Below are 12,901 nucleotides of genomic sequence, written 5' to 3' on the forward strand. Positions count from 1 at the left end.
CAACTGGCTCTCCCGCTCCATTGTCCCCTCACTCGCAAACAAGACCCCAAGGTACTTGAACTCCTTCACTTGGGGTAAGGACTCATTCCCTACCTGGAGAAGGCACTCCATCAGTTTCCTGCTGACAACCATGGCCTCCGATTTAGAGGTGCTGATCCTCATCCCAGCTGCTTCACACTCGGCTGCGAACCGATCCAGTGAGTGCTGAAGGTCACAGGCCGATGATGCCATCAGGACCACATCTGCAAAAAGCAGCGATGAGATCCCCAGGCCACCGAACTGCAACCCCTCTCCACCCCGACTACGCCTCGATATCCTGTCCATAAATACTACAAACAGAATTGGTGACAAAGCGCAGCCCTGGCGGAGGCCAACTCTCACCTGAAACGAGTCCGACTTACTGCCGAGAACCCGGACACAGCTCTCGCTTTGGTCGTACAGAGATTGGATGGCCCTGAGAAGGGACCCCCTCACCCCGTACTCCCGCAGCACCTCCCACAGTATCTCCCGGGGCACCCGGTCATACGCCTTCTCCAGATCCACAAAACACATGTAGACCGGTTGGGCATACTACCAGGATCCTTGCGAGAGTAAAGATCTGGTCCGTTGTTCCACGACCAGGACGGAATCCGCATTGTTCCTCTTCAACCTGAGGTTCGACTATCGACCGAACCCTCCTTTCCAGCACCTTGGAGTAGACTTTATCGGGGAGGCTGAGAAGTGTGATACCCCTGTAATTGGCACTTTTTAAAAAGGGGAACCACCACCCCGGTCTGCCACTCCTTAGGCACCGTCCCAGACTTCCACGCAATGTTGAAGAGGCGTGTCAACCAAGACAACCCCTCCACACCCAGAGCTTTAAGCATTTCTGGACGGATCTCATCAATTCCTGGGGCTTTGCCACTGTGGAGTTGTTTAACTACCTCAGCAACCTCCACCAGGGAAATTGACGACAATCCCCCATCATCCTCCAGCTCTGCCTCTACCATAGAGGGCGTATTAGTCGGATTTAGGAGTTCCTCAAAGTGCTCCTTCCACCGCCCTATTACCTCCTCCGTTGAGGTCAACAGCGTCCCATCCTTACTGTACACAGCTTGGATGGTTCCCCGCTTCCCCCTCCTGAGGTGGCGAACGGTTTTCCAGAAGCACCTTGGTGCCAACCGAAAGTCCTTCTCTGCTTTGCCTCTTTCACGGCAGAGGCTGCAGTCCTTCGGGCCCTTCGGTACCTTGCAACTGCCTCCGGAGTCCTCTGGGATAACATATCCCGGAAAGACTCCTTCAGTCGGACGGCTTCCCTGACCACTGGTGTCCACCACGGTGTTCGTGGGTTACCGCCCCTTGAGGCACCTAAGACCACAAGACCACAGCTCCTCACTGCAGCTTTAGCAATGGAAACTTTGAACATTGTCCACTCGGGTTCAATACCCCCAGCCTCCACAGGGATGCACGAAAAGCTCCGCCGGAGGTGTGAGTTGAAAATCGGTTGGACAGGGGCCTCCTCCAGACGTTCCCAATTTACCCGCACTACCCGTTTGGCCTTACCAGGTCTGTCCAGAGTCTTCCCCCACCCCCTGACCCAACTCAACACCAGATGGTGATCGGTTGACAGCTCCGCCCCTCTCTTCACCCGAGTGTTCAAAACATACGGCCTCAGATCAGATGAAACGATTATGAAATCAATCATTGACCTTTGGCCTAGGGTGCTCTGGTACCAAGTACACTTATGAGCATCCCTATGTTCGAACATGGTGTTCGTTATAGACAATCCATGACCAGCACAGAAGTCCAACAACAAACAACCACTCTGGTTTAGATCAGGGAGTCCGTTCCTCCCAATCACGCCTCTCCATGTGTCTCCATCATTGCCCACGTGTGCGTTGAAGTCCCCCAGCAGAACTATGGAGTCCTCCACTGGAGTCCCATGCAGGACTCCACTCAAGGTCTCCAAGAAGGCCGAATACTTCGAACTCTTGTTTGGTGCATATGCACAAACAGTCAGAGTTTTCCCCCCCACAACCCGCAGGCGTAGGGAGGCAACCCTCTCGTCCACCGGTTAAACTCCAACGTAGCTCAGCCGGGGACTTGTGAGTATCCCCACACCCGCCTGGCGCCTCACACCCTGGGCAACTCCGGAGAAGAAAAGAGTCTAACCCCTATCCAGGAGTATGGTTCCAGAACCGAGACTGTGCGTAGAGGTAAGCTCCACCTCCCGCACAAGTTCCGGCTCTTTCCCCCACAGAGAGGTGACATTCCACGTCCCCAGAGCCAGCGTCTGCTGCCCGGGTCTGGTCCGTCGGTACCCCTGACCTTCACTGCCACCCGTGTAGCAGCGCACCCGACCCCAGCGGTTCCTCCCACAGATGGTGGGCCCATGGGATGGAGAGATGTCTGCCACGTAGCTTTTTCAGTCTGTGCCCGGCCGGGCTCCGTGGCAAACCCGGCCACCGGACGCTCGCTGACGAGCCCTCCATCTGGGCCTGGCTCCAGACGGGGGCCCCCGGGTCACTCCATGTCTTCCTCGATTTCTCATAGGGTTTTTGAACCATTCTTTGTCTGGCCCCTCACCTGAGACCACTTTGCCTTGGGAGACCCTACCAGGAGCACAAAGCTCCAGACAACACAGCCCTCAGGTTCATAGGGACACACAAACCTCTCCACCACGATAAGGTGATGGTTCCCGGAGAAGCGATGATGGTTCCTTGCAACCATAAATCACTGAACCGTTAGGAAGTAAACTAACTACGATTACCAGCTGAGAGTCTCAAAGTGACAGCAACGTAAATAGAGAACTCATTAAAGGTCCCATGGCATGAAAATGTCACTTTATGAGGTTTTTTAACATTAATATGCGTTCCCCCAGCCTGCCTATGGCCCCCCAGTGGCTAGAAATGGTGATAAACCGAGCCCTGGGTATCCTGCTCTGCCTTTTGAGAAAATGAAAGCTCAGATGGGCCAATCTGGAATCTCCTCCTTATGACATCATAAGGAGCAAGGTTACCTCCTCTTTCTCTACTTAGAGAGAGAGAGAGGGGCGCTTGAAAACAAGTGAAGCATGGCAGTTGGTCAAGGCCACACCCCCACCCTCCACCTTGCCCCCCCTCTCTCCTCCTCAATAGCATTTAAAGCTACAGACACAGAAATGGCACATCCTAAGGAAAGCTCATTGTGGGACTGGCTCTAGTGGCTGTAATTCTGCAGCAAGGCTGAATTTTGGGTAAGGTCTATATAAAAGAGACTTCAGATACAGTATTAGGGGACCACTAAGGCCTATGTTTTTTTTAATGAGCCATAATCCTAAAAACAAATTGATTTGTGATATTCAGTTATGAGGACGTTCATCCGACTGGCCAGACATGTCTCGCCAGTGATCCCAGAGAAGAACCAGAGCTGAAAGACAAGCCAATGTCTCTACCAAGCGATGCGTGTTCCCTCCGCTCCGGCTTCTCCTGTGGCGGCTGGTGAAGCTGTCATGCGTAACGTGTCTGTGTTCAGTATACTATGACTAAACCGGACTAAGATCTCATTAGATTCAGTATTGTTGTTCCAGTTCAGAATGAGCTGCACGTGGAAGTGTACCTGGATGATCTTTTCATCTCACAGACAGAGCAGCATGTTGGATTGCCTTCTAATTGGTCTAGATTAGAGATGAACGTCTGTTTGCTACCAGAATTGATTTGCCCTAAACAGGTTTATCACAGCAATAAAAGCCCAGAGCATGGCACCTCGTTGATGCTGCTATTTTCACACCGGTAATTTCTCTGGTGGTATTGATTGTAGAAATTCAGGCATCTGAGGCTGTTAGGGCAAATTTGGCATCTGCTTTCTGGCGGACACTGGAGGAAATCAGGGTTATCTTCTTTTTGTCTCGTTCATTGATTTGACAATTTGCACTTGTGCTGGGTCACAGCTGATGTGCGCCTTCCCTCCATTCCGTCGCTGGCGGTCACATGTGAACACAGATTGCCTGCACATGCCAGTTTGCACATATATGTTTCTCTGTTTTCCTCCAGTGACTTCATGGTTAAGGTGGTGGAGGTGTCGGACAGCAGCCAGCAGAAAACACTCCGGGGCCACGAAGCGCCCGTCCTCAGTGTCACCTTTGACCCTAAAGATGACTTCCTGGTGGGTAAACTTTTTTTTTTTTCCCTCCGGAGTGTTAGAAATGCAACACGTTGGCTGTTGGTGTGCTGATGGTTTTGAAAACACGGTCTGAAATTAGTATCCCCAGAAACTCCACATAAAGTTAAAACTTTGTGTTGAATTATAAGCTGGCCAGTATTTTAGGTTTTAAATCAGTGGTTCCCAAAGTTGGGTCCCAGGTCCTAGAGGGTATTCCAGGGGGTCCCCAGCAAAAAAGGGGAAACAATTGACACTATAATTCTATCCTTAAGTAATACAATGTCAGAATGTATGACTATTTTGGTCATTTGAGTTCATACACGTTCTATAATAAAACATCTAAAAGCAAAAATCCTATGCAGATGGGGGTTTGTGGTCTAATTCATTAGTTTAGGGGTCCTTGACATGAAAAAGTTTGGGGACCACTGTTTTAAATTAAAACACTGTACCTGATTCTGTTCATGAAATAATACTGAAATACAGTGAGATGTTTTTAGAAAGATAGATATCTATCGATCCTGAGGGAAATGTAAGCATACAGTAGCTTATACGACGCATACAAAACACCCATACACACAGGAATATAGAATAGAAACGTAATAATACAAACACAGCAGTGAGTGAAGATACAGCAAAGAATGTAGGGGTGTGAATCTTCACTGGTCTCACGATTCAATTTGATAATGATTATCCTGTCAACTATTTGATGTCACGATGTGTCACCTCCTCAATATTGTATATTGCTACACATGGTTTTCTATCGACAAATTCAAGCAGTCAGATATATATGAAATCCCCGTTTTATTGTATCTGCTCTTAACCCTCGTGTTGTCCTCGGGTCAAATTTGACCCATTTTCAAAGTTTCTATATCAGTTACTATGGCTTTCTTTCAACCAAATTTCCCAAAAATAACATGGATGGTTCCAAACGCTTGTTGTCAAAACAATTCATAATGCTTTCTTATTTTACTCAACAATTAGGCATAATTTCATCAGTTTATTGGCCATCAATTCCAAAAATAAGTGTAAAACTAGTGGTAATAAGTTATAAAGTTGGCAAAGAAGATGTAACACAGAATTGAGTGATAATTATAGGCTACTTGATGCTTTATAAACCGACGAACACGAAATGCAGCGGCCGGAAAATCAACAAGTGGCATCATTGGGCAATAATTGATTATGGTCTGTCACTGCATCGATGCAGAATCGTCCAGGTCCGCATCACGATGCGTCCATGCAATGATTAATTTCAACACCCGTTAAAGAATGTACACCCAACAAAATCAACACTCTGTGGGCCCTATCTTGCACCCGGCGCAGCGCAAAGCCCGGCGCAAGTGTCTTTGCTTGTTTAAGATTGACGCAGTTGTCAGTTTGCCGTCCAGCGCCCACGTCGTTTAAATAGCAAATGCACACGCGCCCATGGGCGTGCTGGTCTTACAGGGAGGTGTGTTCAGGTAAATTCTTGAGGTATTGCTATCTTCAGGCAGCGGGAAGTGATCACACCATTGACCAACAAAAACCTGGTCTAAAGTCAATAGCGCAGCATCTCATTGTTATTTTAACAGCGCATTAGTAAAATGCGCCTAGGCTCATGCACAGCGCGCACACAATATGCTTGTTACACACACACACAGGGAAGTGCAGCAGCACACAAACATGCAAAAGATTTAAAAAATATATATAACGGTGCAAATCCGCCATCATAATAGCAATGCGCCAAGGTCCAAACGCGCCTGGCTTTTAAAGGGAATGGGAGATGACACTCTGATTGGTTTATTGCATGTTACACCCAAAACACACCTATGAATTAATGAAGACACTTAAGTACAACCCTTTTGAACCCATGCGCCCGGCGCACGCACCCTTTTTTTCCGCCGTCAAACTAGCAAAAGTGGATTTGGACACGCCCTAAACGCACCTGCGCCATGCGATTCGATCGTTAAAATAGGGCCCTGTGTCAGATACCATAGTTCAGTTTATCCTAATTGCAATGAACAATTGTAATGATTCATCTGCTCTCTGTCAGGCGTCTGCCAGCTGTGACGGCTCCGTCGTGGTATGGAATATCGAGGAGCAGGTACGTCGGTGTTTCAGCACCTCGCACTGAAATATTTTTCTAAAAATGTGCGCTCCATCTGTCCAGCCTGTCAGATGCTGATCTGCTTTGTGTCCGTTCAGTCTCAGCTGATCAGTTGGCCTGTGCTGCAGAAGACCAATGACATCAGCAATGCAAAGTCTCTATGTCGGCTGGCCTGGCAGCCCGGGACGGCAAAGGTCAGTGACACAACTCTTTGAGCCCGGTGGCCACCATTACATCTGCGTCTCTCCAGCACTTCCTCAGTGCAAACCACAGAAGAGGCAAATCTAACCCTAAAGAAAAAATTGTCTGTCTGTGCACTCAGTTTTTAGCAGTTCCTGTAGAGACGAAGGTGCACCTGTACGAGCGAGGGTCCTGGGACCACGTGAGCACTCTGTCCGATGATCTTCAGACACAGGTGAGGTCCAGGTGAACATACACGTCATGTTCAGGGTCAAGTCGTCTAACGTGAAAGGCCACTCCACCCTTGTGACACTGTGAGACTGTTGTTTAAATCATAAGCAGTCTTTCTGTGCTCTCTTTTGAAATCTGATTATGTTCTCTCTTAGTTTAGTTATTCTTTTTCCTCCCTGTTTTCTGTGCAGCTCATCAACGTGGTGGCTTGGTCTCCGTGTGGGCAGTTCCTGGCAGCTGGCAGCGTGGGGGGTTCACTGACAGTGTGGGACTTGAACAGCAAGCTGTGTGTGGAAAGGTACGCAACACGGACGTGTGCAGAAGTTGAAAAACTGGTTTCAAATGTCTATATATTTTGTTTTTTTTGTTGGAATGGGATGTAATTAATCATCACTGGTGAAATTTTAATAAAAGTTAGTTGTACAAAGCAACCTGTTATGGTTGGCTACACTGCAATCGTAACGTATGTGGACTGTTCGCGGAGCGGATGTACCGCAGAATGTATCGTTTAACTGGCTACACCTGCAGCGCACGCACGGCGTAGGATTGTGTGAGTCACAGGCGAGAGGGTGAGCTTTTGGGATTGTTGTTTCTTCAGTTTTTGGAGCCGGCACAGCGCTGTAAAACGTCAATCTATCGTCAGCTATTATCAGAGAATGCAGGTGAGGGAAACAAGAAATAAAAACAGTAGCTCTCAAAACCAAACTGCCAACACGCTCATTACGCTCAATACGCTTGATTGTCACTAAGTCATTTCCTGTATATTGGTAGTTTACTTTAAAAGAAATAGACACTTGCATGCACACACCTCGCTTATAAAATAAAAAAAGTCCTATTTTTCTGCTTGTAGAGCGGATCGCTGCGGTGCATACGCACCACTTACACACTGCTCTCATGCCCGGTGTAGCCAGTTTCATTGATTATAGTGGAAGTGTAGTGTTGGAGCATCCGCTCCGCGTATGTTACGCATGCAATGTAGCCGGCTTGTTACTAACTGGTTAAATGGGTGTCTGCATTAAGGCTTTAGTGTGTAACTTTTTGATATTAATGAATGTCCGTTACATTCAAGCCATTGCCAAATGAGTTGCTACAAAGCTAATGAAGACCATCAGCTCCACACAACTCTCTCTGTATTTCTCAGTATGACTATGTTCAGAAGATTGTGTCGTCCGGTGACTTTCCCGCGCAGAAACTCAAGTGAAGATAATGACCTCTTCTGAAGAGCCCATCATGTTTTTTTTAATCCTCCGTGTCCTCCTTGGCTACTAGCAACTCAGTGGAGGAGGGGTGGGGGGCGCGTGCGCGATTATGGAAGGTTTGTGTCATGTGGATGCAACAGTGGTGTTGTCATTACTTAGAATTCCTCCTGGGGGTGACAGAAACTATGCACTTTAAGGTTACAGTCACACTAATACATTTCTTTTTTTTAAGATTATTTTTGGGCATTTCCGCCTTTAATGGATAGGAAAGCTGAGATATGAAAGGGGAGAGAGAGGGGGAAGATATGCAGGAAACCGTCACAGGTCGGACTCGAACCCTGGACCTTCTGCGTCGAGGAATACCTCTACCAACTGAGCTAACCGGCCACACACACCAAAAAAAACAGACATTTAGAAACACTACTGACCCGGTTTTGGTTTGAAAACGTCGGGGTTGGACCAGCACAAATAAATCCTGGGTCTTACTTTTCTTTCTCCAAAGTATTTTCTGTATTTACAACATCTACATTCATGATTTTCAACCGCAGAGTAGCGTCAGAAAATCTGCTTCCTGTACACCGGCACACCAGTGTGTGTGTGTGTGTGTGTGGTCATGTGATATTGTCAGACGTGTTTATATGGACCTAGATTACTGTAGTTCTGCTACTGCAGCTAAAATGCTTGTATGGAGAGAGAATTTTGTTTAAAAATGAAAACGTAGTAGTGTGGATTTAGCCTTAGAGGAACCGTAGACGTTCAGGATCACTACAGTGGACGTTGTCTCTCCTCTGCTGCAGGCAGAAGCACGAGAAGGGCTTCACGGTGTGCAGTTTGGCCTGGCATCCGTCCGGCAGCCAGATCGTCTACACCGACACAGAGGGCTGCCTGGGCCTGCTGGACGGACTCAGCACCTCCACATCCAACACCAACACCACCAAGGTACTGCTCGGATAACTAGGGCTGGGTATCGTTCAAAATGTTTTGATACCGATACCAATACTGTGACTTAGATACCGGTTCCTAAACGATACTTATTTTTTTAGTACCAGTTTTATAAAACAAAAAGACATTACAACATTACCAAAACTTTATTTTTTCAGTTCCTACTACGTGAGCCCTGTCTCTGTGCATAACGTAGAGTTTTACCTGCGTGTCTCTACGACGTGTAACGTTAGACAGCCAATCAAAAGCATTATTAGATCTTGGTAGAAGCATGCTGCATGCTTATTGGCCCACTGACACTGATGAGATTTACTCCTTAGCTATTGAAAAGGCGTTTTTCGATACTTGAGAGGCAATTCGGTCGGTTCCTAATGAGTATTGAACTGGGGACCCAGCCCTACGGATAACGCACGATTTAAACGTTGCATTGATATTTTCATGAAATAACGGTAAACGGACAGCTTCTAATAATCGGTGTGTTGGGTTTTTTGGTCATTTTGATGCTAAATAACTCACTGGTCACTGGACCTTCAGCAGGCACCAGCAAAAAAAGCAGCCAAAGACTACGACGACCTGTTTGATGATGATGATGATGATAGACTCATGGATGAAGGGCTGAGTGAGACCAACTCACCGGTGAAGAAACCCGTCACCGGGGACGATGACGACGACGACGACGATTTCCTCATGCCTGCAACAGGGCGGGTGAGGAACAGAGGGGCGATCCTGGATGATGAGAACTCACTGGGTGAGTGCCAGAAGGGTTCCAATACAGATGTGTGACGTAGGGTGGAACGGTACACAGGAGTCACGGTTTGGTTCAGACATCACGGTTCGGTACAATGGAGGGAAAAGCAAAACAAAAATGCAGAAGCCAATTTTTTTTTTATTGTGCATGTCTCAGGCTGTACCACCTAGTGTCATACAGTCTCTCCCCTGAGCTAGCTGCAACAGCCTGAAGTGTGTAAAGTAAGATGTAAACAGTAGTGGTGTAGCCTTGTAGGCAGTACAGACTTGAGGTTTGAATGATTGAAATCCCCTGCAGCAATAAACGCCCCTTCTGGGTGTGCAGTTTGCTGTTTGCTAATGGTAACATGTAGTTCTTTCATTGCTTGCTTAGCAGACAGACTTTCCAGGTTCTCAGAACAGTGACTTCCGGTCGTGACAGTGTTCATACACCATACACAACCACTGCCTCTGGTCTTACCGGAGTCTTCAGTTGTCAGCTCTGAACATAGTCCGCCCCTCCAGTTCAATTGCAATATTCGGAACACGGCCGTTCAACCCAGTTTCAGTGAAAATCATGATATTACAGTCCATAATCTGTCTGTGAGAGGTAATCCAGAGTCCTATTTCATCCAGTTTATTTGCCAGTGATCGCACATTGGCTAGGAATAAGCTTGGTAGTGGTAGTTTATGTGGGGTTAGCTTTAGCCTCGCTGGTAGGCCACCGCGCTTTCCCTGCTTCTGTTTACGCTGGCGAGGCTGAGTCTGTGTTTTTCAGACAACGGCAGCTACAGTCTGGTGTTTAGAATCCTCTACAGTGAAATACAGTCACATTTTACACCGTTTAGCTGTCAGCATTTTAACCGTGTTTACTCCAGCTAACACTACAGTTAGCTAGCAGTCGACGAACGAACGTCTACGTTGATTATAGCGAAATAAACGTGAACTTCTGCTGACTTGTTGAGTAACATGCTGAATGTATGGTTCACAATAATCGAGAATAAGTAGATTTAACATTTTTATTTTTCCTATTTATTAAAGACTTCTCTGTATGTGTGTTTTATTCAGACACTGGATCGCTGAAGCTCGGTCAGGACAAATTCGGGGACGATGACGACACGGGCAGCGCCGTAGTTCCTGCAGCTGCCCCGCTGGTGCCCATGCGTCCCGTCTATGAGGGACCCATGCCAACGGCGCCCCAGAAGGCCTTTCAGCCGGGCTCCACCCCTGCACACCTCACTCACCGCTTCATGGTAGACTAAAACAAATGCTGCTGGAACCCTTTTATTCTTCTGTATATTGTTGTAAAGAGATTCCCAGTCTCACGTGTAGTAACGGCGAAATTGTGCCTCAGATGTGGAACTCTGTGGGAATAGTTCGAGGCTACAACGACGAGCAGGACAACGCCATCGACGTGGAGTTTCACGACACGGCCGTGCACCACGCCATGCACCTCACCAACTCGCTGGGTCACACCATGGCTGATCTTTCCCGGGAGGCCGTGCTGCTGGCCTGCCCCAGCACGGACGAGCTCGCCAGGTAAACATCCTTCTGTCCCGTTTTGTGTTTTTAATGTTTTTTTTTTTTTGTTTTTTTTATTCTCGCAGTAAATCTTTCAACCTGCTCCACTTATCTCTTCTCAGTAAGCTCCAGTGTCTCCACTTCTCCTCTTGGGACACCAATAAGGAGTGGATGGTGGACCTGCCGGAGGGCGAGGACGTGAGGGCGCTGTGTCTGGGTCAGGGCTGGGCGGCGGTTGCCACCAGCGCGCTGATGCTCCGACTCTTCTCCATCGGCGGAGTCCAGAGAGAAATCTTCAGCCTGCCGGGGAACGTGGTCTGCATGGTCGGACACGGAGAGCAGCTGCTCATAGTCTACCATCGGGGTTAGAGAGACACACACACACCCACACAATATTAAATATTTGAATATTAAAAAAAATAACAATTGAAATTCGAATGGTATTATAGAGGAAGACTGACACGCACACAGAGGTGATTCAGCCCAATTTACTACAAATTCTATACACTCAACATTACAACGGACCATTTTATACTATAGTATTTATTTTGTGGTCTGTTGTTTCCAATCATTTTACTCTATGAAGACTTAAAACATGCCTGAGTTGAGTAATATGTCAGTGAACATCATGTCTGCTTTATTTTTGTCTATGCTGCAGTGTGTATTCCATGACCAGCAGAGGTAGAAATACACTTTAGTAATTGGCCTAATTTCCCTGGTATATGTACTGTATTTATATAGACACTGCAGACTATATTATAGCATCACTAACACTGTTTCATTTTCCACCATCAGCTCCAGGTTTTGATGGGGAACAAGCTCTGGGTGTTCAGCTGCTGCAGTTTGGTCGAAAGAAGAGGCAGCTCATCAACGGGGAACCCCTCCCACTGTCTCTCCAATCCCACCTGTCCTGGCTCGGATTCACTGCTGAGGGTCAGTCTGTCCGTTTGTAGAAAATTTATTTTTTATTTCAATTTTATTTATAGTGTCAAATCACAACAGGAGTTACCCCAGGACACTTTACAGATAGTGTAGGTCTAGACCACACTCTATAATTGACAAGGACCCAACAATTTCCCCCCCAAGAGCAAGCATTTGGTGTGACTGTGGCGAGGAAAAACTCAGACAGACCCAGGCTCTTGGTGTGCGTGTAATGTGGGACAGCACAGCATGGGTGGACGCGGTCGGACGCAAGGATGCAAGGACGCAGCCGGACACTGCAGGGAATCACAGCGCATAGCAGGGTGTAGTAGGTCCACAGCGACAGCTGCACCCAAAACCCAGGTCTTGGTGCCACCCTAAACAGACGTTACAGGCAACAGAAACGCCGCTGCACGTGACGCTAGTTAACACTACACTCAACAGCAGCTAACGTTAGCCTACCGCTAGCTAGTAGCTGGATTAAACACGGTTAAAATGCTGACAGCTAACGCTAAACGGTGTAAAGTGTGACTGTGTTTCACTGTAGAGGATTCAACACCGGAATGTAACAATCTGCAGCTGCTGTTGTCGGAAAAACACAGACGGTGCGTTCAATGAAACTGGTAACCTACAGCCTCGTGGTGCATTCAAAGTTGTTGTTAAATGCCCCTTTCCCATCTGGTGGTTGTTTTTCTCATTCAACAGCAATTTACTAGTGAAATAAGTTATTTTTATAGTTATTACATTATTATTAAATCATTTAATTTTGACCTATTATGGCCTTAGCAATAAACAAGCCGTTCTTTTCTTTTTTTTTACTTTATTAAAAAGTATCGGTTAAGGCACCGGGCAAAAAGTATGTATGCGATTTAATTTAGATTAATTAATCACAGAGTATGTAATTAATTAGATTCTTTTTTTTTTTTTTATCGATTGACAGCATATATATATATATATATATATATATATATATATATAT

At 46.9% G+C, this 12,901-nt stretch overlaps 1 protein-coding gene across 3 annotated transcripts in view; it reads left to right on the forward strand.

Annotated features, from left to right (window-relative positions):
- wdhd1 (WD repeat and HMG-box DNA binding protein 1) overlaps positions 1–12,901 on the forward strand; it is a 30,493-nt gene that overhangs the window by 5,287 nt on the left and 12,305 nt on the right. For 2 of the 3 annotated variants that reach the window (XM_078253961.1, XM_078253969.1), the window contains exons 5-15: positions 4,011–4,122; positions 6,149–6,199; positions 6,301–6,396; positions 6,525–6,617; positions 6,805–6,911; positions 8,610–8,751; positions 9,289–9,502; positions 10,549–10,733; positions 10,835–11,019; positions 11,124–11,365; positions 11,797–11,934. In XM_078253961.1, coding sequence (XP_078110087.1) covers positions 4,011–4,122; positions 6,149–6,199; positions 6,301–6,396; positions 6,525–6,617; positions 6,805–6,911; positions 8,610–8,751; positions 9,289–9,502; positions 10,549–10,733; positions 10,835–11,019; positions 11,124–11,365; positions 11,797–11,934 — 1,565 coding nt within the window. The remainder of the gene's footprint in view (positions 1–4,010; positions 4,123–6,148; positions 6,200–6,300; positions 6,397–6,524; positions 6,618–6,804; positions 6,912–8,609; positions 8,752–9,288; positions 9,503–10,548; positions 10,734–10,834; positions 11,020–11,123; positions 11,366–11,796; positions 11,935–12,901) is intronic. The other variant, XM_078253976.1, reaches the window with a different exon arrangement.

This window comes from Sander vitreus, chromosome 1 (assembly GCF_031162955.1).
Source record: "Sander vitreus isolate 19-12246 chromosome 1, sanVit1, whole genome shotgun sequence".
NCBI lineage: Eukaryota > Metazoa > Chordata > Actinopteri > Perciformes > Percidae > Sander > Sander vitreus.